We start from the raw sequence: 24,120 nt of genomic DNA, 5'->3' as shown, positions 1-24,120 counted from the left end.
GTTTAGGGCGAATATATTTAGAATATAGAAAGATACTTATAGTTATTTTTCGGGATTCTTTAGGATTTAAAATCACAGGTGTTTAGAGAATTTCTAACAAAATAAAAAGTGAATCTGATAGGATTTTCATGTAAATACTGCGACGAGGAACGCCATTTCGCTATATTGTATAGACTTATGTACCCTTGAATCATTGGTTGATTATGTAAATTGCATATAGTATAACTTCTAATGAATATTTTCGTGATTTCTCATTGGAAGAATTATTATTACGAAAGGTGAAGATAACGAACAGTGATCAATCTCATATACTTCTATCTCTTAAACATATATCTATTGAATTTAGGTGATTTCTGAAAATATAACAAAAAGTTGTATTTCTATTACCTATCAAAAGATCTCACTTACATAGTGAAATTTCAAGATGACGGTATACATGATTAGAGATTCGTATGATCGTTACATTGTGAGAGGTCAGTTAAAAATTACATTGTCACTATATGACAGGGATGATTGTAACTAACGCTGAATAAGTGTTGAGGGACTTGAATAGCAACGTTATTACGGCTGAAGAAGCGTTACTGACATATTTTAAATTTAGGAAAAATCAATTACATTAAAACGTATGACTTTTCAACACTATATACGACCATTCCTCACGGCAAATGAAAGACTAGACTTTTTGACATCGTAGACATTTGCTTCTTCAACAAAAATGGGAAAAGGAAATATTTATATCTAGTGATCAGTCATCCAGAAGCTTACTACTCTGATTCCACGCACAAGTACTCTGAAGTTGAAATAAAAAACATTGCTGGAGTTCCTCATTGACAATATCTTCGTGGTCTTTGGTGATCAGGTCTTCCAACAGTCTGTTGGAATTCCCATGGGCACGAATTGTGCTCCTTTGTTAGCTCACCTGTTTCTATATTCATATGAAGCAGAATTTATTCAAAAACTTCTACGTGAGAAGAAAAAAAATCTCTTGCTGTGGCCTTTAATTCGACATTTAGATATATCGACGACGTTTTGTCTATTAACAATAATAACTTTCATTGATATATTGATTCAAGATATCCCTCTGAGCTCGAAATAAAAGACACCACAGAGTCGTCCACGTCTGCTTCATACTTAGATATTTTATTGAAAGTAGACATTAACGGCAAACTGACAACTCAACTGTATGACAAACGGGGTGATTTCAGCTTCTCCATCGTCAACTTCCCATATTTATGTAACCATATTCCATTATCATCTGCATATGGTGTTTATATCTCTCAACTGATTCGATACGCAAGAGTTGTTCTGCGTACAGTCAGTTTCCAAATCGAGGTAACTTACTGACAAACAAGTTGATGGTACAGGGGTTTCAACAGTCTCGATTGAAGTCAGCATTTCGCAAATTCTATGGTCGTTTTAGCGATCTAGTTCGTCAATACAACATATCATTGGATCAAATGCAAGGTGAAGATAACGAACAGTGATCAATCTCATAACTCCTACAAGCAATACAAAATAGATAGTTGGGCAAACACGGACCCCTGGACACACCAGAGGTGGGATCAGGTGCCTAGGAGGAGTAAGCATCCCCTGTTGACCAGTCACACCCGCCGTGAGCCCCATATCCTGATCAGGTAAACGGTGAATGCTGTCTGACGTGTTTCATGCCAATTTTTAGGCCGTTCTTGGCATACTGATTTTGACTACGAATAACTCCATTTACTTGATCAGGATATAGGGCTCAAGGCGGGCGTGACCGGTCGATAGAGAATGCCTACTCCCCTTAGGCACCTGATCCCACCTCTGTTTTGTCAAGGTCCGTGTTTGCCCAACTATCTATTTTGTATTGCTTATAGGAGTTATGAGATTTATCACTGTTCGTTATCTTCACCTTTCGTTTAGGAGTGTTGGTATCGCCTAGACATAGTTGCAGATACGAGAGGTGTTGGTATCTTCATGACGTCTAGATTGGGAGGGGTGTTGGTATCTTCATGACGTCTAGATTGGGAGGGGTGTTGGTATCTTCATGACGTCTAGATTGGGAGGAGTGTTGGTATCTTCATGACGTCTAGATTGGGAGGTGTTGGTATCTTCATGACGTCTAGATTGGGAGGGGTGTTGGTATCTTCATGACGTCTAGATTGGGAGGGGTGTTGGTATCTTCATGACGTCTAGATTGGGAGGGGTGTTGGTATCTTCATGACGTCTAGATTGGGAGAGGTGTTGGTATCTTCATGACGTCTAGATTGGGAGGGGTGTTTGTATCTTCATGACGTCTAGATTGGGAGGGGTGTTGGTATCTTCATGACGTCTAGATTGGGAGGGGTGTTGGTATCTTCATGACGTCTAGATTGGGAGGGGTGTTGGTATCTTCATGACGTCTAGATTGGGAGGGGTGTTGGTATCTTCATGACGTCTAGATTGGGAGGGGTGTTGGTATCTTCATGACGTCTAGATTGGGAGGGGTGTTGGTATCTTCATGACGTCTAGATTGGGAGGGGTGTTGGTATCTTCATGACGTCTAGATTGGGAGGGGTGTTGGTATCCTCTGCATAGATACTCGGTTTCAGTTAGGCTCTGTAAACCTAGGTTTCAGTGAGGTCTTGTGATTGGAGAGAAGGCAAGCAAACAGTTAACATCCAAATTGAAGGTCAAGCAGACCATTTATATTATAGTATACGTTGCGCATATTTGTATATTTTGAAGGACACCAAGCTCTCCTGAAGGTAAGTTAGACCTATTGTAAATACATTGCGCATATCGGTATATTTTGAAGGGCACCAAGCTCTCTGAGGTTTGCTACTACGCAGACCCGGTCTCACAATATCAGGTAGTCTGATAGTCTGACCCCAACACATTAGAATACTACATGTATGTTTTGATGGTTACCATGGCAACAATTCATATTTTCTACCTACATTTAAAAAATCTACATTAAAATATATCTTTTATATCGAGTTCACTGGAATATATCGAATCGACATAAGAATGAAAGTGAATATTGTCAACAGATAACTGCCGTCGATATCTAAATGTCGAGTTGAAGTCCACAGAAAGAGAGTTTTCCTTTTCATTTAAAAACCTTTGAATCAATTTTTGTACCTTGTAAGAATATAGAAACAAGTCAGTTAACAAAGGAGCACAACTAGTTTCTATGGGAATTCAATCAGACTATTGGAAGACCTGATCACAACAAACTACGACGATATTGTCAATGAAGAATTCCAGTATGTTTTTGATATCGACTTCAGAGCACTTCTGCGTTGAATAAGATATTACTATATACTAAACCCGTAAAATATTTCCGAGCAAAATGGCCGTTATTACAAATAACGGAGAATTGGATAATCTTTTTACCTTGGTGACGCCACCTTTTGACGGATTCGACCCCCCCCCTTCCCAGGATCTTTACTACTTTATCCATATCAAGTTGTATCAAAATCCTTCAAGAAATATATGAAAATGTCAAAATGTAAAACTTATACGGTATCAATTTTGATGCACCAGATGCGCATTTCGACAAATAATGTCTCTTCAAAATGTCAAAAGTGACCCTGCTCGTTGTTTGCAATCTTAAAAATATCAAGAAAAATCTCACAAATATGATTCAATATATTTTGTGTAACTTCTTTTTACAAAAAAGGCCATTAAGTCCAATAAGTGCATGATGATAAAGATAAAAAAGGAATGAAAATCACAGTATTTTGTATCGAGTTATATTTCTGTACCCTCACCTTAAGACACCGTTGTACAGAGTAAATTGACAAGGACTGCAATTTCGTTACGAAGAAATTAAAATCTCAACAGTGTAACAATTAGTGAACTGATCACTATAATGGATTCATATTGTAAAACTCATACGGTACCAATTTTAATGCACCAGATGCGCATTTCGACAAATAATGTCTCTTCAGTGATGCTCAACCGAAATTTTTGAAATCCGAAATAATAAACTTGTAAAAGGTATTTTAGGGGAAAACAGAGTGCCAAAAACTGGAGTCAAATTCGTCTATGCATGAGGGAGATAATCCTTAATTTTGAAATGAATTTCTAAATTTTTTCACTGCAACTAAATGTACATCCGTATTAGCTAGTAACGAAGTACTTAGCTACTGGGCTATAAACTGGCACTATACCGATCTGCATATCGTCTTCAGCTCTTGAATTTTCTTCTGATGTTCCGTTTTCTTTTTTTCCTGTTCTTGCTTTGTTCTCGTCACCAATTTCAGCTTGCTGTAGATTCCCTTCGACATGGCATCTAGTAGTGAACTTATATATCTAAGATAAAATAAAACAAGAAATCAGAAATTCGCTTTCTTATGAAGACAAATCGAGGCAGGCTACCTACTAATAAGGTGATGTTAGAGGGGTTTCAACAGTTTTGATAAAGAATTCTGTTGTCGTTATAATGATTTTATTTACCAATACAACCTTTTATTCGGTACAATGAAAGGTGAAGATAACGAACAGTGATCAATCTCATAACTCCTACAAGCAATGCCATTTGCTATGTGAAAAGTGAGGATAACGATCAGTGACCAATCTTATAACTCCTTCAAGGAATACAAAATAGAGAGTTGGGCAAACACAGATCCTCTAATATACAAGAGGTGGGTTCACGTGCCTAGGGGGTGTAATCATCCCCTTTCGTCCGGTAACACCCGCCGTGGACCCTATATCCTAATAAGGAGTAATCTGTAGTCGAACGCATTTGACCCAATGATAGGTTGCATTGGCAAACTAGATCGTTATAACAACCACAAAATTTACGAAATGCTGACTTTCAACGAGATTGCCGAAACACCTGTATTGTCAACTTGTTTCTCAAGTACCCTGCATTAATTTAAAAACTGACCATTCGCAGAATAAGCTCTTGCGTATCGAATCAGTTGAGAGCTATAAACACCATATGCAGGTGGTAATTAAATATTTCTACATGAATATGAGGAATTAACAATGGGGAAGCTGAAATCATTCCGTTCTGGGTTCTTTTAATTTGAGTTCACTGGGATATATTGAATCGAATGCTGATTTTAAACAAGACTATCTAAACCCCTATAATATGAATTTGTTAGTAGCCTGTTTCGAGTAGAAAACTGACCATATGCAGAAGAAACTTTTGTGTATCAAATAAGTTGGAAAATATAATCACCATAAGCAAGCAATACTGGAGTATTGCTACATAAATATGAGAAGCTGACGAAGAAGCTGAAATCATCGCGTTTGTCATAAAGTTGACTAGTTACGCTGCCGTTAATATCTATTTTCAATAAAATATACAAGTATGAAGCAGAAATGGAGGACTCGGTGGTGTCCTTTATTTCGTTTTCACAGGGATATATCAAATCAACATATGAATGAAAATAAATATTGTTAATAAATAAAACGTCGTCGATATATATAAATGTCGAGTTGAAGGCCACAGCAAGATATTTTCTCCTGAAGTACAGTTTTGTGAATAAATTTTGTTTAGAATTGGCACAAATTTTTTAGAATTTTTAAAATCCGCATTTGATTTATTCCACTTCTAGCATGTTTTTGCACAGTGTGTTTGAAGTTTCTCCTTTACAGCCGTAAATTTTGTCGGGATAGTCAAAGATAGGGGCTTCATAGATCAGTTAATGGATCCAGCAATGCATCTTTCTTTGGAAGGGTTGTTTCATACGAATTGAGGCCGTTGGTTTCACACTGATTTGGATAACGGATTATTCCGTTTACCCGATCGAGATTAAGGGCTCACGGCAGATGTGACCGGTAGACATCAGACGCTTGCTCCTCGTAGGTACCCCGCTTCTGGTATATCCTGGGGTCCGTGTTTGCTCTACTTTGAATCTTATAATCTTTTTAGGAGTTATGAGATTTATTGTTGTTCGTTATCTTCACCGTTTTATTGATGACACCTTCATTTTGTCATAACAAGATAACTTTATTAAATCTTCCTAAGGTGGAAAGTTCTCTGTAAATTTTGATCATGTAATCGGAGTAATCCGTAGCCAAAATTAATATGCATGTAAAATTTATACGGTACTAATTTTGATGCACCAGAACGGCCTTACAATTTGTATGAAACGTCATACAGTACTCGTCATAATGACAGGTAGAATTTGCGAAATGTTTACGATTAAAATAATGATGATATGGAGAACATGCTCTTACTTATCGAATGAGTTGAGAGAATAAACACCATATGCAAGTGATAATGGAATATTGTTTCATAAATATGGGAAGTTGACGATAGGAAATTTGAAGTAATCCTTTATGTCAAATTTTTACATTTCCTTTAACCTCTGTGCATATATTCAGTAAAGCATCCAAATATCGGACAGCTGTGAAATACCCTGTTCACTTGGACATATCGAATGGACATATGAATGGAAATTCATATTGTTCATAGGCAAAAGAGTGTAGAGTTGAAGGCCACAATATGGTCTTTATAACGATCTACTTCGTCAGTACAACTTCTCATTAGGTCAAATACTGTCCGACGTGTTTCATACCGATTGTTAAGCCATTTTTGGCACACTGATTTTGACTGCGGATAACTCCGTTTACCGATCAGGACGTAAGGCTCACGGCGGGTGTGACCGGTCAACAGGGGATGCTTACTCCTCCTAGACACCTGATCCCACCTCTGGTGTATCCAGGGGTCCGTGTTTGCCCAACTATCTATTTTGTATTGCTTATAGGAGTTATGAGATTGATCACTGTTCGTTATCTTCACCTTGCATGATATTTTTTTTTTCGTCTTGAAGTTTGTGAATAAATAATGTCTAATTAGGACGCAAAAGAAACAGCTGATAAGGGAACAGATATTGCGCCCACGATAACTCCAAAATACAAATGGAATACTTTATCTCTAAAAAGTACATAGGTATTGTCAATGAACGAATCCGACATCTTTAAAGCAAAATACGTAAAATCAAACAATGATTTTTTGAGCGACCGATCATAAGATATGAATATATCCGTGTTTTATTTGATGAACAGACAGCTACCTAAGATGTTAAGACGTATTTGATTTATTGGGAGAAATATGAAACTGGTAAGTTTTAATGCTGCTGATTTTTGAAAGTGTTTGTTGTTTCAAATTTATGAAATGTTCTTCTTAATCTATGAGATTTCACATTTGATTTACATGTTTTCTTATATATTGTGGTAAAATAAGTCTAGAATTTCACAGCAATTAACATTTTGGAATAATGATAGGAGCTTGGTGAATATTTAATGGACCCTACAATGTGTCGTTGTAAGGGTATTACTGAAAAACTCCATTAAAAGTACTGTAAGTTAAATGCATTCATAAATCAACTGTGATATAAAAGTCTTTAAGGTAGAAATATGCTTTTGAAGAATATCATTCTTTGAAAGGAAACTTAAGATATAATTTTCAACCATTGTCGACGAAAACATTTTGCATCATAAACATGAGAGGTGAAGACAGCGAACAGTGATCAATTTCCTAACTCCTATAAGCAATACAAAATATATAGTTGGGCAAAACATCAAATAGGTAGACAGCCACGTAACCTTTATGTGAATCATGGGATCAAATTAGAGACGCATGGATAAATTACATCTTTGAGTGCACATGACATTATTTGTAGAAAGTTTGTTCCTTACCTGAAATGACATTCTATCCGAAAGCTTTCATTTTCCTTTATAACAGTTTCCAAAGCATGGCGAAATTTTTTGAACTCTTTAGAAGAAGGTGAGTGCTCACAGCAAACCTTAAGCAATACAAAAATGTAAAGCACAATAAAACTCACCATCCGAAATCAAATAATGTTATCCATGTAGTTTTGTTAGGGACGACATTTTATACATTTCGCCAATACACACACTGGCGCATGTATCAACACATAGCTATATTTTCATGTGGTGAAGATAACACACAGTGATAAATATCATAACTTATACAGAATACAAAATTAAGAGTTAGATAAACACGGATCCTTGGATCACCAGTGTCGAGTAGGAGAAAGCACCCCCTGTCGATTGATCACACCCGTGTGAACCCTGTATCATAGTCAGGTTAACGGAGCAATTTGTAGTCAAGATCAGCATTGAAAGAACGGCCTAACAATTGGTATGAAACACGTCAAACAGCATTTGACCCAATGTCAGTTTGTATTGACAATATATTTTGCAAAATGCTGACTTTAAACGAGAATGTTGAAACCCCAGTAATATAAAGTTGCTGTCAGTAGCCTGCCTCGATTTAAAAATGGATTGGTTTGTAATGCTTAGGTAGCTGACACTGCTCTTGTTTCTTTTTATCTAATTTCCATCAATTTGTATCAATGTATGAATAACTTTCCTGTGCATGTATTTCACTGCAATTTGACATAACAACAAAAACAGATCGAAAGGATTTGATGTCTGCTATTTCAAAATTTAGAAAACAAAATATATAATTAGATATACCTCTTTTAAATTCATTCTGAATATGTTCTCGTTCCTCACAGACGGCCAAAGTCTGTGAATTCTTTTTGTAACACTCTGCCATGTTTTTTCCACTTCGTCTTCTTCACTGCTGTCATCCGAGTCATTTTCGATGGAGTCCCATTTGTTAGTAACGAAAATGACTCTACTCGGATCAAAACATGGCATTTCATTTTCACTCTGTAGGTTAGTGATTGCTCTAAGTATTTCTGGCAGCTTGAATGATACAAGAATATGGAGTAGCAATGTCATATTTACATACACGTAATACCAAAATAAAACCTCCACCCCATTTCAAACAACAGTCTGATCAAATCTTAGATCACCAATTCCAAGTATTTATTTCCCTTCTGATCTTTACACGATATTTGCTTGCAATGAATGTACCTCTTCCAAGAACTCTATTCTGCATATAGAACCTATTGCACCACCCACGCACAGATGATTGCTAATAGGATTTATTGGGCATCATATGCTGTGTCCTCTTACACCCGTGAAGGACGGGAGACAAATTTCTTTCCATAACAAGTGTGCATTATTCACATGCATCTTTCCCCCCAATAAGCATTTACTACTAGAGATAATGTGTAGGAAAATTCTAAAAATTGGCAGATATCTAATAAAAAATCTTTTTCAAAATGTCAGACCGATAGTATGGATGCATAAATTGTCATGATTAATAGCTGTATTGAGAAATTGACAGTCTAAATTTGTACTTTTCAATGCTGAACATCCTGAATTGCTTCATAAGAAAGGTATTGGTGAATACAACACATTAACTGTGATCAGATCATATGCATGCATATTCCTGGCACACTGCCGTTTACCTGATCAAGATATAGGGCTCACGGTGAGTGGGACCGGTAGATAAGGGATGCTTACTCCTCCTAGGCATGTGATCCCACCTCTGGTGTGTCCAGGGGTCCATGTGTGCCCAACTATCTATTTTGTGTTGCGAAAAGGAGTTATGAGATTGATCACTATTCGTTATCTTCACATTTCATTGATCGCTATCTACACCTTTCATTACAGTTACTTTGAAGAACACAATGAGGGTCTTTATTCTTGCTTATTCTTGCTTCAAAAGTTAGCCTACTTTACTACATGTAATATGTTTTATTCAGATACTTAGTTAAGAGATTACCTTGCCTCAAATTCCAAATTTTTGAAAGCATTTTTAATTAGATAAGGTTTGGAGAATGAGAGGTTTGCGTTTTAATATTACAAGAGAATAACAATTGAATATCAAAAGCTAGGACAAAATGTTTTAAAATACAGAGGGTTTCGATTCTCAGATTTTTATTTTTATTTTCATCTTGTAACGGATATAAATGCACAAGAACAGCGAAGGGCTGAAAAAATGACCACCATACTTGAAAGTTGACAGTACATAAGTGTTAACATCTTATTTTCTTTGTCCTTAGTTTAGATATGCATGTACATTGGTTGGTTGTTGTATATTGTTAATGTCCCTCTCGAGAATTTTTTCACTCATATGGGGCGTCACCATTGTCGGTAAAAACTGCAAAATTTAGGTCTAGGCTTGGCTCTTACGGCCTTTGAGAAGTTGGTTTTTGCGGTATAATCTGAAGGACCGCCCCATTTAATCGCCTCTTACAACAAGCAAGAAGTAGTGCGGACCTATTCTAACCTGGATCCCCACAAGATTATATCTATTGTAAATTGTTGTTCATATCAAATTGTTTGAAAGTATTTAGTTTGGATAGATGTTATATCACCAGGTAGATCAGGCAATCGCAAACTATTCAAACTAGATAGACGGGCATAATGTATCATTTTTCATATTTTGTTTTTCACAAACATTACCCTATCTTGTTGCATGCCCCCAGCATTTGCCACATTAATAACAAATATAAAAGAGACGGCGTTTGGCAAATAATCCATCAATTTCCGGGTGACTGTTCCCGATCCACCAATACCAGGTGTATCCACGATGATCGTGTTCCCCTGGAAATAGATATTATGTCAGCCGTACTAAACAAATATTGTAAGAATCTTACTGCTACATGTATATCTGTAATTTGAAAGAGTGGAAGAGAAAAGTAAGTCTTTCATACCTCCAAAAATGGCACAGGAATCCCTATATCCACACTTCTGTACTTTGTACCACTGTTGACGATGGTCATGTCCGTCATTCTCTTCAAAATCTTTCGAAGTTCTTTTTCGCCTTCTTTGCTTCCTACATCAATTTCTGGTACATCTATCTCTGAAACAGCTCCTGATTCCATTTCCGTTTTAACCTTGACTTCATCTGAGTTTCTTATTTTGCAAACTGTCGATGTAGATTCCCTATTTCTGCCCTTAAAAAGTTTCGTTCCAAGTATTTTGTTGATGAGAGTAGACTTACCAGCACTAGTTTCTCCTTCAAAAGAAATCGATTTTGTGATGTGAGTGGGTTCTGCCTGTGGACTCGCATGTTTTGCTTGTTAAGGATATTTAGGCTTACACATTAAATCATATGCTCATAAAATAACGTTGCACAAATCTTCCAATTCTTACATTGTTTATAGCAACATTAGCCACAGTGATACTTTAAAGGGCATATTCCATGTTTGATTGTTCTGGTGACGGGAATTCCAGGGTTCAAACAGGCCAACAAAATAAAATTTCTTTGAATTTTCTCGATATACTACTATCTCTACTACACTTAGACCACGTGTTATCTAACATTGAGAATCATCGGTCCTTTCAACCTTTTTCCAATTCAGACATTGTTTGTGAAATCGTTTGAAGTGGGTTGGAAGTAGTAACTAAATTTGCTTTATGTATCATAATTAACCTCAATATCTCGAACCTCAGAAATCTCAAAGATTTTTCTTGGTCCCTTCGAATTCGACTGTAATAAATGCCATAAGTTATGGATTCGATTTGCCGTCAACTTCATATGATGTAAACTTTATGTTTGCCCAACTGTCTATTTTGCATTGCTTATAGGAGTTATGAGATTGATCACTGTTCGTTTCCTTCGCCTTTCATTCATAGACAAATTCATGCTCCAAGTGCATTTTTTCATAACCCATACAATAAAGTTATAAACTAAAATAAGTAGTGTTATCTACATCTAAACAATAAATAATACATGCATATCGATCTCTTATGCTTTCAGCTTTACGTATAGATGAAATGTAAACTACAACTTACCAGAAATTACAATGCCATGATCTGCCTCACAAATATCTCTCTTTCGTTTTTCGATGCACGCGATATTATCTGGAAAAGCTCTTTCAAGACAACGTTGAAGGTTTGCGTCATATTCAGGACTTTTCAGAATCCGCAGAATGTCATCGTATATGGAAACTAATTTTTCCTTAATCATTTTTCTATCTGACCTGAAAATCAATAAACACTTTTGAATAGATTTACAAGCTTAAGATTGCATCGAAGTACCTGTATCTTTGTCGGATATTGAATAGAATTGCAGTTATGATTTAAAGGGCTATCAGGTGTCAACTACAGATATAAAGACACTAATAGGTGTAAACGTGTAGAAGTAATCATTCTAAGCTATGATGATAAAAATGTTAAGATAAATTTAAATCCATGAAATTTAAACACTTATTGTACGCATGGAAGAAAATCGAAACATCATTTATTAGAAGTATAGAAGTCAGTATGGATTGTTTACATAATGTTTGCTTTTTATGTGTTCACGTCCCTTTCATAATACATTCAGTTAACATGTATTGAAATATTAGAAGCCGATCTTGAAGTTCCAGAAATTTGGACTTTTGCATCAGTACTGTAGTTGTGAGTAGTACTAGTAATATCAAAGAATTCTTGTCATCTGAAGTGACTCGCCACTCATATATCTAAATCCAGTAGGGATCGGGTTAAAATAGGTCTTCAATAACCCTTGCTTGTCGTAAGAGGTGACAAATTTGGGTGGTACTTCTGATGACATCACAAGAATCGAGGTCCCGTGTCACAGCAGGTTTGACACGATAAAGATTCCCCCCTGCACAAAGGCTGCAATCACTGAGCATAGGCCTAAATTTTGAAGCCCTTCACCGGCAATGGTGGCATCTCCATATGAGTAAAAAATTCTTCGGTGAGACGTTAAACAATATACAACCAACCAAACAACCAGATTTCTAAACACAAGTGTCTGAAGAGGTGATAGTCACTACCATTCTGTCTTAAGATAGTCGAATGGCGCTTTAAACTGTGACTGTGACTGTAATAACTTACATACATTAATATTTCTATCAACGTTTCTGTCCATTTATCAATATATCTATATATTTCAGCTTTTCCATTATAAACGTCCCATGTTTGTGTAACAATTTCCCATTATCACCTGCATATGGTGTTTATGTCTCTCAATGTAAAACTTATACGGTACCAATTTTGATGCACCAGATGCACATTTCGACAAATAATGTCTCTTCAGTGATGCTCAACCGAAATGTTTGAAATCCGAAATAACTATGAAGTTTTAGATCTAAATATAGCCAAAAACAGCGTGCCAAACAAGTGGAGCCAAATTCGTCCAAGGATAAGAGCTATGCATGAAGGAGATAATCCTTAATTTTGAAATGAATTTCTAAATTTTATCACAGCAATGAAATATACATCCGTATTTTCAAGCTAATAACGAAGTACTTAGCTACTGGGCTGTAGAGACCCTCGGGGACTAACAGTCCACCAGCAGAGGCAAGTGATTCAATGTACTAGAGCTCTTTCTTCGTATGATAAGTTTTTAATCGAGACAGGCTACTGACAAACAAGATGATGTTACAGGGGGTTAAAAACAAGAAATCCAAAATTATCTCTCATTCTGATGAAGACAATGAATCGATGCAGGATACCTATCAATAAATAGAAGTTACAGGGGTTTCAACAGTCTCGATTAAAGTCAGCATTTCGCAAATTCTATGGTTGTTAAATCGCTCTAGACTGCCAATACTTGTGCATTTTCTTTTAACGATCTAGTTTGCAAATACAACCTATCATTCGGTCGAAAACTGTCTGACGTGTTTCATTCAGAGTTTTAGTCCGTTCTTGGCACACTGGTTTTGACTACAGATAACTCCGTATACCTGATCAAGATAAACGGCTCACTGCGAGGGTGACCGGTAGACAGGGGATGCTTACTCCTCCTAGACACCTGATCCCATCTCTGATATATCCAGTGGTGCATGTTTGCCAAACTATCTATTTTTATTGGTTATAGTTCGTTTTCTTCACCTTTCAAGGAAACGTCACCATCTCCAGCAATGCTTTCTAGCTTGTTTAATGCCAATTGTTGTTATTACTCCTCCTGAGGAACTGACCTGGAGGTTATAAAACGTTTGCTGTGCTCATACTCAAACTCAAATATGTTTGTTTTGAGTACAACTCTGAGCCACCTCCTGGCATACTCGAAAAATCTTGAGAATGTACTCCATTTGAGTACGTGAATGAGTTTATAAAAGTTTGATAACATTCACTTTTGAGTAAGAGTACAAATTAGAGCTTGAGTATGATGTCATGCTAAAAAACGTTTTATAGCCTCCAGGCCTGATTGTACAGCTGGTATATTCAGGTGTCATTGTTTGCCCAGCTGTGAATACCTTATAGGAGTTGAGATTGATCACTGTTCGTCATCTTCACCTTTCGTGGAAGAGATTCAATATCACAACTGGCAAGTTGCAAAGTCATCTTGAATATAAACGTGATTATACACCTCGTCACCTTTTGAGTATGAAAGGCGAATATGACGAACAGTGATCAATCTCATAACTTCTATAAGCAATATAAAGTAGAGAGTTGGGCAAACACGGACCCCTGTATATATCGTATGCATGGTTGACTTCATCCAGTGGAGTTGCTTGAAATTTTCAAGGACTTCCTGTTATCTCGTACCAATTTTTGTATGATACAAAACTTATTGCTCATGGACATACAGATGTAGTTTTAAATTGGAGTGATTTTTGATATTTACCTTGAAAGCTGATTGTTTAGAAAATAGATGCCAGAAAGTTAGAAACCATCCCTCACACCTTTATCAATGTTTCGTTTCATCGAGTTTAATATTGACTAGAAAATGCTAGATAACGATCAGTAACCAATCTCACAAATCCTAAAACATATTATGAAATTGCAAGAATGACAAATATCCCTGGGAACACCACATGCGGGATCTGATATCTAGGAGGAGTAAGCGTCTCCAGTGGGCCTTCTATCTTTATCAGTTAAATGTAGTGTTCCTTGATCAATATCAATGTATAAAAAACGACCACACAATGATCATGAAACACTTCAGACAATATTCGACAGGATGTATTGGTAAATTAGATCGTTATAACAACTCTGTCCTTTGCGAAATGCTGTCGTTATACTGGACTTTAATATCAACTTTGTCACCAGCCTGTCGGTGTTGAAAAAATATCCTTGCTTAGCATTAAATGGCGACCAAGCGATGTATGGTTTTCATGACAGCTTTGAAAAGGAATGTATTGTATTGATTGGATTCACTGATGATGATAGAGATGATGATGATGATGATAGTGATGATGAAAGTTACCCATACGGTTTGATGTCAGCTTTCCATCGATTGTTGCTTGATTCATTAATTTTCTGCGGGAAAAGAGCAAGAAAACATTGAAAAATGTTAAATTAGAACAAAATGAGCTAAGCATATTTTTGCAGGATCAGCATGCGACTTGATTTGAGGTACATATACCTCATAGCAATTTGTTTTTGTAAAACCTGTGGTGGCTGGAAGTGGCTTCTGATTATTGGGGCACAGTGTATAAAGACAGAACTGGCTGGTTTTCTGTTTCAAGCACAATATGATAGTTATATATGTTGTTTAATCAAAATTTGAAATACAATTCAATGTTTCTATATTACCACTTCTTTTTACCAGTCCCTATATAAAACATACCAGACAGCATTTGACCCATTCACAATTATGATAATGATGTCTAGATAATATATGTTCGCAGAATATACGAATTGTTTTTGAAAATGAATGAAAAACCTTCTTACCTTTGTGCTATTTCCTATTGAAACTGATCTTGGTGGAATTGGAGGAGGAACTTTCTCGATTTTATCCAAGCTAGTTGGTCGCAATATGCGTGTTTGTAGTAAAACAGATTCATTGGATCTCGCTACTTGTGCACTGTTCCTGGTCAAATATAACTGCAGATTACAAAAATGCATACTTTCTTCGTTTTGGCGCGTAATATGTTTTTCTAATTCGCGGGTAAAAGTTTACTACTCAAGCGATCTACAATAGTGCAGTTATGCCTATCTTTATTTGCTGAGAGGTGGTTACGTAAGGATGCAGTGGACTGCCTCACTTAACCCCTGCTTGAGGAAAGTAGCATTTTTGTAAATACATGATGAAGAATTTATGAGCATAATGTAGGACTGCATCTAATGTATACGTACATATTGATATTATGTAGTCGTTTCAGTATTCAAACAATACGTGATGAAATTTTATTTAAACTTATCACTGTCCACTATTGATACACATGACTACTTTTGTCAGAATTGTACATCAATGTAAAATAAATCAAAGTGAGTAATTTCATAATTTCTATAGTAAATACATAATTGAAAATTGGGAAGACTTGGAAACACTATGTATATATTTTTATTTATCATTTAATTACTACTTTATATTTTCAAATCGCAGTTCGTAGTAAAGATATTTTCTATGTAAATGTTGTTAGTATATTGTTGTAGTTTTATCATTAATTCTTTGATCACATAATTATTCTCTCTATGGTTAAGAGAAAAGAAGATATTGAAGCTGTACAATAAATTTCAACAACAAGGTATAATTAATCTCTTAACTCCAAAAACGAATACCAAATGAAGAGTTGGGCAAGCACGGATCCCTGGATATACCAGAGGTGGGATCAGGTGTTTAAGAGGATTAAGCACCCCTGTCGACCGGTCACACCCGCCGTGAGCCATATAACTAGATCTGGTGTATATGGTCATTAAAGTTAGTAGTTAAAATCAGTGTGCTAGGAATGGCCTAGCAATTGGTGTGGAACACACAAGACACTATCTGATCCAATGCCAGGTTGAGTTATTGATTTGCTAAATGCTGACTTAAGCAAGACTGTTGAAACTCCTGTAACAGGAACGTGTTTGCCAGTAGCCTGCCTCGATTCAAAAACTGATCATACTCAGAACAAGCTCTTGTTTATCGAGCAAATTGAAAGATATAAACACCATATTGCCCAACTCTATATTTTGTATTGCTTACATGCATAGCTCTTATCCTTAGACGAATTTAACTCCACTTTTGCTGATAGGAGTCATGAGATTGATCATTTTTCGTTATGTTCACCTTTCATGCAGGTGATAACAAATATTACGAAAAAATATGGAGAAGCCGAAATCATTAAGTTTGTCTTAACGTTGAGTTCTTAGTTTGCTGTTTATATCTATTTTTTAATTAAACTATTTAAGTACGAAGCAGATATTGAGGTTTCTGTGGTGTCTTTTATTTCGAATTCACTGGAATATATCGAATCAACATATTAACGAACATTGTCATTGTTAATAGATGAAAGGTGATGAGAGCGAACAGTGATCAATCTCATAACTCCTAAAATCAATAAAAAATAGATAGTTGGGCAAACACGGATCGACCCCTTGACACACCAGAGGTGGGATCAGGTGTCTAGAAGGAGTACGCATTCCCTGTCGACCGGTCACACCCGCCGTGAGCCATATATCCTGATCAGGTAAACGGAGTTATCCGTAGTCAAAATCAGTGTGCCAAGAACGGGCTAACAATCGGTATGAAACACGTCAGACAGCATTTGACACAATGATAAGTTGTATTGACGAACTAGATCGTTATAATGACCATAGAATGTGAGAAACGCTGACGTCAATCGAGACTGTTGAAACCCCTGTACCATCAATTTCTTTGTCAGTAGCTTGCCTCGTTCTGAAAACTGACTATACGCAGAGTAAGCTCTTGCGTATCGAATCAGTTGAGAGATATAAACACCATATGCAGGTGATAATGTAATATTACTATATAAATATTTGAAATTGACGATGGAGAAGTTGACATCATCCCGTTTGTCATACAGTTGAGTTGTCGTTGATGTATCTAAATATGGAGTTGAAGGCCACAGCAAGAATTTGTTCTTCTCATGTAAAAGCTGTTGAATAAATTCTTCCTCGTAAGAATTTAAAAACAAAGATAACCTTTATTTATCACCGGATATAAATGTTTCAATAAAAATTTCATATGATGAAATTTGATTTAGATTTCTGGATGCATCGAAACATAGGGAAACTTCAACATCAGTTTTAATGCATACAGGTATGATTATGTACGTCGTAATTTAGTGGAATAAACAACCCATCTGTGAAATAATACAATTCCAAAAATAAGAAAGATTAAATTGGTTTTACACATATGTTCCTCGGACAGATTTAAAAACTCTAAGCAGCATATTTTCCCACGAAGGTATTCTTATGGGGTATTCATATTTACACGACTTAATACCATTAGTATTTGGTTGGATTTAGTATTTAACTCAATCAAAAGGCATTTTGATTTACATGGATCATGTATTAGTTTATAGAGCCACGTCTCGAACGATAAACAGAAGAGAAGAACACTGACACAAATTTACTTATAAATAATTTATAAAAGACATGCCGTATATTGGAAATGTAAGTTACACAGACACAACTTAATTACGGAAAATGAAAAAATGAAGAACACTTTTTACTCTAAGAAAAAATGTTCCTCCATGATTCGTGTGTGGAGTCATATCGTTGAAAATTTCATATGGTGTTTTGCCTCGTTATTATTCCTGATTTGTTGAATATACATTTTTATTATGTTTATGGGGAAATGAATTACATGTCAACTCATAGGTATCATCAGCATTTTTAATATTTGCTTTATATGGGGAACGTGTTACAACTCATGTTGTTAAACATACGGTTCAAAGCCTTGTGATCCTGTGGTTCTCTTGTCCATGGGATAAATTGTCCAACTGTTCAATCCACAAAATGAGGACAAAGAAACAAAACGCATTCGATGAAAGTGCATATTGTTATAAATTTACGAATAATTGGCATGAAAAAGACACATTTCGTCTTCAATATTCGTCAATGGAATGATCATCAAAGAATCTATTTAACTCATTCTCTCTTGCTCCCCCTCTCTCTCTTTGTCTGTCTCTCTTTCTCTCTTAGTTTATTCCTCATGCAATCTTTTTTGAATTTGTACTATGTACATCTGACATTACCTTGGAAACTCACGAAACATGCCCTGGACATTCGTGTACTTGTTTTCGGCCATCTCTTATGTAGCAAATGACTGAAATAACGATCGAAGAACACATGATAAAGTTCGTTAAATCTCTGTCGAATTTTTATCGAATGAATAATTAGGAACAATTTATAAGAGAAAATAAAATACAGATATTTGATTTAGAGTGAATAAGAAAAGTTGAAACAAGTGTAAAATAAAGGTAATTCAGAGCGTCAAGTCCAATCAATTGAAGACAAGAAGAGCGGAGTAAACTACATCGTTGATGCAATTAGGTCGATCAGCAAGCGTGGTGTTGGCCCACTTGAAGTTGAAAACGCAATTGTTGAAGACAGATTTTCCAAAATAAATCAGATCTCAGAATTGACGGGTATAGATGAATCACGCTAACGCTAAGCTCTATATCAGATTTTGGAAACAACGTCATGTTCATGGTTAGGACTTATGGTTGGAGCACTGTAAAATGAGATAAACTTGAATTGATAGAAAGTTTTTCTTCTCTTGAGATATTGTTGTTCTAGGATTTTAATGAAGATTAGCAGCAATGCCCTGACATGATCATCATTTTTCGAACCTCGAAATCAGAATCACGCATGGCTGTGTATCGACGGAAACAAGTTATCTCCAACATTAAGTAAAAAGGTCTATAAATCTACTTCCATGTCTTCACTTCCAATATCAAAGTCTTCTATTGAATTCGCCATGTTGCAGACGTTGCAGCTTTAGTTACATACGGTATTTAACGTAAAACAACTGAAGGATATGTTTAATGATTCTGGTTTTTCATTGATGGGATTCTTGTCTGTTTACCAAATATGAATATCCCGATGCATGTTCTTTTTTCCTAGTCTATTCTACTTGGAATAATGTATTATTTTACAACAATTTTATAATATCCTGACGTCATAGACGCTACTCTGACGTCACTATCGTATGAAATATTCTGCTATTGTCAACGCAAAGAAACACAAACTGGTGACACGAGCAGAATCTACAAAATTAATCAGACACAAAAACAAAGACCACTGAGGATGTTTCACAGAGGAAAAAATATCTTAGCAGACCTATGCGAGAACTGATGATGTTCTACCAGAGGAGAACTTTGAGAATCTTTGCTTCTCATGAAAATATTAATATCTGTGAAGGAGCAACTTCAAATGTATTGTGCCACAACATATGCCAAAAGTGGTGTGAATCAAATGTGGATTCTAAACATTCTGAAGAACTTTTAGCAAATTTGAAATCACCAAACTTTCCACAAATCAACAACATCAAAACCTATGACTTTCTAACTCTCCACACGACCATTCCTCACGATAAATCAAAGACTAGACTTTTTGACGTCATAGACAGTTGCTTCAATAGGATGTGGAACAGTGATCAGTCATTAAAACTTTGTTAAACACGCATATGCACTATTTAATTCATATTAAAATGATACTGTAGTTCCTCATTGACAAGATCTATGTAGTCTTTGGTGATCAGGTCTTCCAACAGTCTATTGAAATTCCCATTGTCACGAATTTTGCTTCTTTTTTAGCTGATCTTTTTTGTTATTCTTGCGAGGCAGAGTTTATCAAAAGGGCTCTACCGTATATACTTGCCTACAAGTCGGTTCACCTATAAGTCAGTTCTATAATTTTTAGGTTATTTTGGAGATAATTGCCATTGACCCATTTATAAGTCGACCTAACTTTTTTCAAGAATCGGTTGACAATTTCAAATCAATGCTCAAATGGTTTTTGTTTTTACCTGTGTTTCAAATATTTCAGAAATGTGCCGATATTTGATATTTTTCCCAATAAATCAATTTCATATCAATATTCTTATGTATTTATCTGTGTTCCAATAATGTTTTGGGATATGACATCGATATTTCACTTTTTATTCTCAACAAATTAAACAGTTACTGTTTTGTTTTTTTCGCCCATGTCTTTGTTCTTTAAAAAAAAATACTAGGCTATATATTACGCCATCCAGAAAAATACTAATATTCTTAGAACACTCATATAAGGCGGAGATATATTTTTTAACCAAAATTTAATTCCCAAAAATCCGACTTATAGGCGAGTATATACAGTACAAGAGAAAATATATTTTGCTTTGGCCTTCAACTCGACATTTAGATACATCGACGACGTTTTATCTATTAACAATGACCATATTTGCAGGCCCTCGGTACTCCTTGCATGGATTAAAAGGCGACTAAATATCTCGGTGTATATTTCATATTATGACAGTCAGCGACATATCTAGTCTAGTTTGGATGCGGGTACCTTAGACATGGGTTTCAAGTCAGTATTTAGGATATTCTGTGTTCATTATAACGATCTAATTGCCAATACAACCTCTCCTTGGGTCGAATGCTGTTTGATGTATTTAGACCGTTCTCTACATACTGGTGACGTATTTAGGCAGTTCTTTACATACTGGTGACGTATTTAGGCCGTTCTTTACATACTGGTTTTGATTACGAATTACTCTGATATATCCAGGGTCCATGTTTGCCAAACTCTTAATTTTGATTTTCTTATAGGAGTTATGGGATGGATAGTTTTTGTTGTTCCCCTAAATTTGTTTTATTTCAAGTTCATTATTGCTATTACATTGAAATCAATACAAGCTTGAGTCACTCTCATGAGAGAATTGAATGATCGCGAGGAAATCAAATCGTGTAAGCAGGCCATTCCTACCCTTCTTGTAAGCCATTCTTAGAGCATATACATGATCATTTCGTGGAAATCATAGATACCTTTCATAAAGGGGACAGCGTCTCATGCCAACCGATTGGCACAATCCATTCATGTTCTGTGTATAGAATTTCAATATTTCATGCACGAATCAGTTCCTTGACAGTGGCGTAATAGTTTCAGAGTCTGTACATTATAAGATCTAATTCCATATAATCAGTGTTTAGGAGAGAACTCTTCTAGGGCAGTCGGAAGGAACACTCTGAAAATGCGTTACAGCGATGCTGAGCAAAAGTCCGAAACCTTACCGAACAAGATTCATGACACAAAGGATGTTTATGATCAACAGCAGTTTTAACGTCAAACAAAACCAGAGAAGGAACTAAATATAGGAATAGAACATAATTAGAAACTAAAGAAACAAATACAGGAATGAATTGTTTGACAGAGAAAAATCCATACTCAAGTCAAAACAAGATCAAAGAACTCAAGAAATCCATACTATATTCTATACTACAGACCGATATTGGCAAGCTTAGACATATTGTCATAATTCCAATGTTATTTTTTCTTATAGTTATTATAATTGGACAAAATAAAGCTCAACAAGAATTTACAAATTAACAATTCTGAAAAACACTATATATAAATATGCCCCTGGACGCACACACACAAAAAAAAAAAACAAAAAAAAAAAAAGAAAAGAAAAAAAAACAAAACAAAACAAACATCCCCCTAAACCCCCCAAAACAATCATAAAAACAACAACAACAACAACAACAACAACAACAACAAAAAAACAAAAAAAAAAAAACAAAACAAAAAACAAAAAAAAACAAAAACAAAAAAACCCCAAAAAAACTGAAGTAACGTACAGAGGCTCAACGAGGAAACTTTTCAAATTTTTGAAATTGATGATACAGAGAAGAAAGTGGAATCATATGAATGAAACATTCTTTTTATTTTAATCACAAACATAAATAAAAGTGCTTCGCCTTTTTTGCCTTAGAGATTTTACATAAAATCAATAAACCTGTCGTGTTTAAAAGTAACAAATGCAGAGGTAAATAATTTAAATCGATTTTTTGATATCCTAAATCATATCAGTAAACCCTCAACTTAAATCAGGGTTATATTTTAAAATTTATTGCCGAAATGAAAGATTTACATTTTATCATATAACCTCCAATGTAAAACACATGATTTACAATTGTGTAATATTAAAATTCAATGATCTTGAGTGAATCGATTTGGATTCTAAAATGCAAATTTAACCCAAGTTGTGAAAATTCATTTATTGAAGTGCATTGATGTTGCAATCATATGATTTAAGAAGCATATCAGCAGTTGACATACTTACTGAGCTACACAGTTAGACAATCAAACTTAAAGAAATATAAGGTATTGCTGATATTTGCATTTATTCATGTCTAAAAGAAGGCGTTATTCCTTCTTAATGCACTCTCCTTTCACAGTTACGAACCAGGGTTAACGCTCATGTAACTGAAAAGGATTTTTCACTTAGAAGCACTGGTTTCCTTGACCAAAACACATCTAGATCGCGGAAATGTTAAATTGAGGATGCATCTGCACTAAAACCATGCAAAGTGCACCCATTTCCATCAGTGTTGGTCGTTGTTATTTGAAACGTAATTAATTTTAATTAAAAAATGTGCAAAACAATTTCTCGTTGATAAATAGATCAAGCAAGACCAATGATGTTTACGTACGATTACATATTCACTAGACACTACACAAAAACATTCACCATTATATAAATTTTGTATATGGAGAATTCAACATCAATTGACAGGATTATTCTGTTGTCATAAAGTCATCAAATAATTATTCATCAATTCAATATAATGCAGTGACGAAACGACGATTTTGACGGTAACCTGGTAACTTTACATGTATACTTACAATGCTTTGAATGTCTTTTATCTCCCGCATAATATAATATAATGAAGAGATTCGTAGTTTACTTCCTGTTAAAAACTCTGTTATCGGTAAATCTCGTATCTACCTAAGTGGGTTGTAAATTCAACAACTACAGAAGAATTTGGTAAAGATCTTATTTTCGATCAGCATATCCATAGTTTGTACCCCTTTTTTAATTATCTATCTTGAGCATATCAATGATCTCTCTACCCCGTGTTGATGATTTGTAAAAGAAAAATTCATGCATCTACATGTGGTTTGTATTAATATTTTTGTCAAAGACCACAAATGACATTTACAATGTATATTGAGAGAGACTTGGGGTACAATGTGGAATGCTTTAAATTAACTTTACAAGAAAGTGATGCTAACGTTACCCAATATATATTGTACTTCTATATATCACGTTCCTTTTGTTCCCACATGCAGAGGTTGTAGAATGCTGTATTTATATCAGCTATGCCATCATTAGTTGATTAGTAACATGCTAACAACGACTAAATCACTGAAGCTGTAAATCCCGGTACGGAACCGTTCACCTGATCAACAGCGGGTGTGACTAATCAACAGGGGATTCTTACTCCTCCAAAATACCTGAACCTCACCTGGTGTGTTCTGGGCACCATTGTTTCTCCATCTTTAATTTTACATCATTTATAGGATTTCTTAGATTTTAATCACTGCGCGTTCATTTTAGTGCCCTTTTCCGCAGTCGGTGATTTTGTTGCCTATTGTGTAGGTTTCTGATTGAATGGTGTGATATCGTGCTCAATGTAT

At 35.5% G+C, this 24,120-nt stretch overlaps 1 protein-coding gene across 1 annotated transcript in view; it reads right to left on the bottom strand.

Moving 5' to 3' along the window:
• Positions 1 to 23,805, bottom strand: part of LOC125662647 (uncharacterized) — a 28,930-nt gene extending 5,125 nt beyond the window's left edge. The window contains exons 1-10 of the mRNA XM_056146465.1: positions 23,326 to 23,805; positions 18,381 to 19,168; positions 15,436 to 15,574; positions 14,969 to 15,021; positions 11,605 to 11,792; positions 10,521 to 10,825; positions 10,270 to 10,410; positions 8,425 to 8,658; positions 7,621 to 7,727; positions 4,137 to 4,278 (exon numbers count right to left, since the gene is read on the bottom strand). Of these exons, the coding sequence (XP_056002440.1) occupies positions 4,137 to 4,278; positions 7,621 to 7,727; positions 8,425 to 8,658; positions 10,270 to 10,410; positions 10,521 to 10,825; positions 11,605 to 11,792; positions 14,969 to 15,021; positions 15,436 to 15,574; positions 18,381 to 18,490 (1,419 nt within the window). The 5' untranslated portion in view covers positions 18,491 to 19,168; positions 23,326 to 23,805. The remainder of the gene's footprint in view (positions 1 to 4,136; positions 4,279 to 7,620; positions 7,728 to 8,424; positions 8,659 to 10,269; positions 10,411 to 10,520; positions 10,826 to 11,604; positions 11,793 to 14,968; positions 15,022 to 15,435; positions 15,575 to 18,380; positions 19,169 to 23,325) is intronic.
• Positions 23,806 to 24,120: the final 315 nt, after the last annotated feature.

Source organism: Ostrea edulis, chromosome 8 (assembly GCF_947568905.1).
Source record: "Ostrea edulis chromosome 8, xbOstEdul1.1, whole genome shotgun sequence".
In the NCBI taxonomy this organism is placed as follows: domain Eukaryota; kingdom Metazoa; phylum Mollusca; class Bivalvia; order Ostreida; family Ostreidae; genus Ostrea; species Ostrea edulis.
The sequence above is the reverse complement of the archived record's forward strand: the minus strand, read 5'-3'. Positions and strand labels throughout refer to the sequence as shown.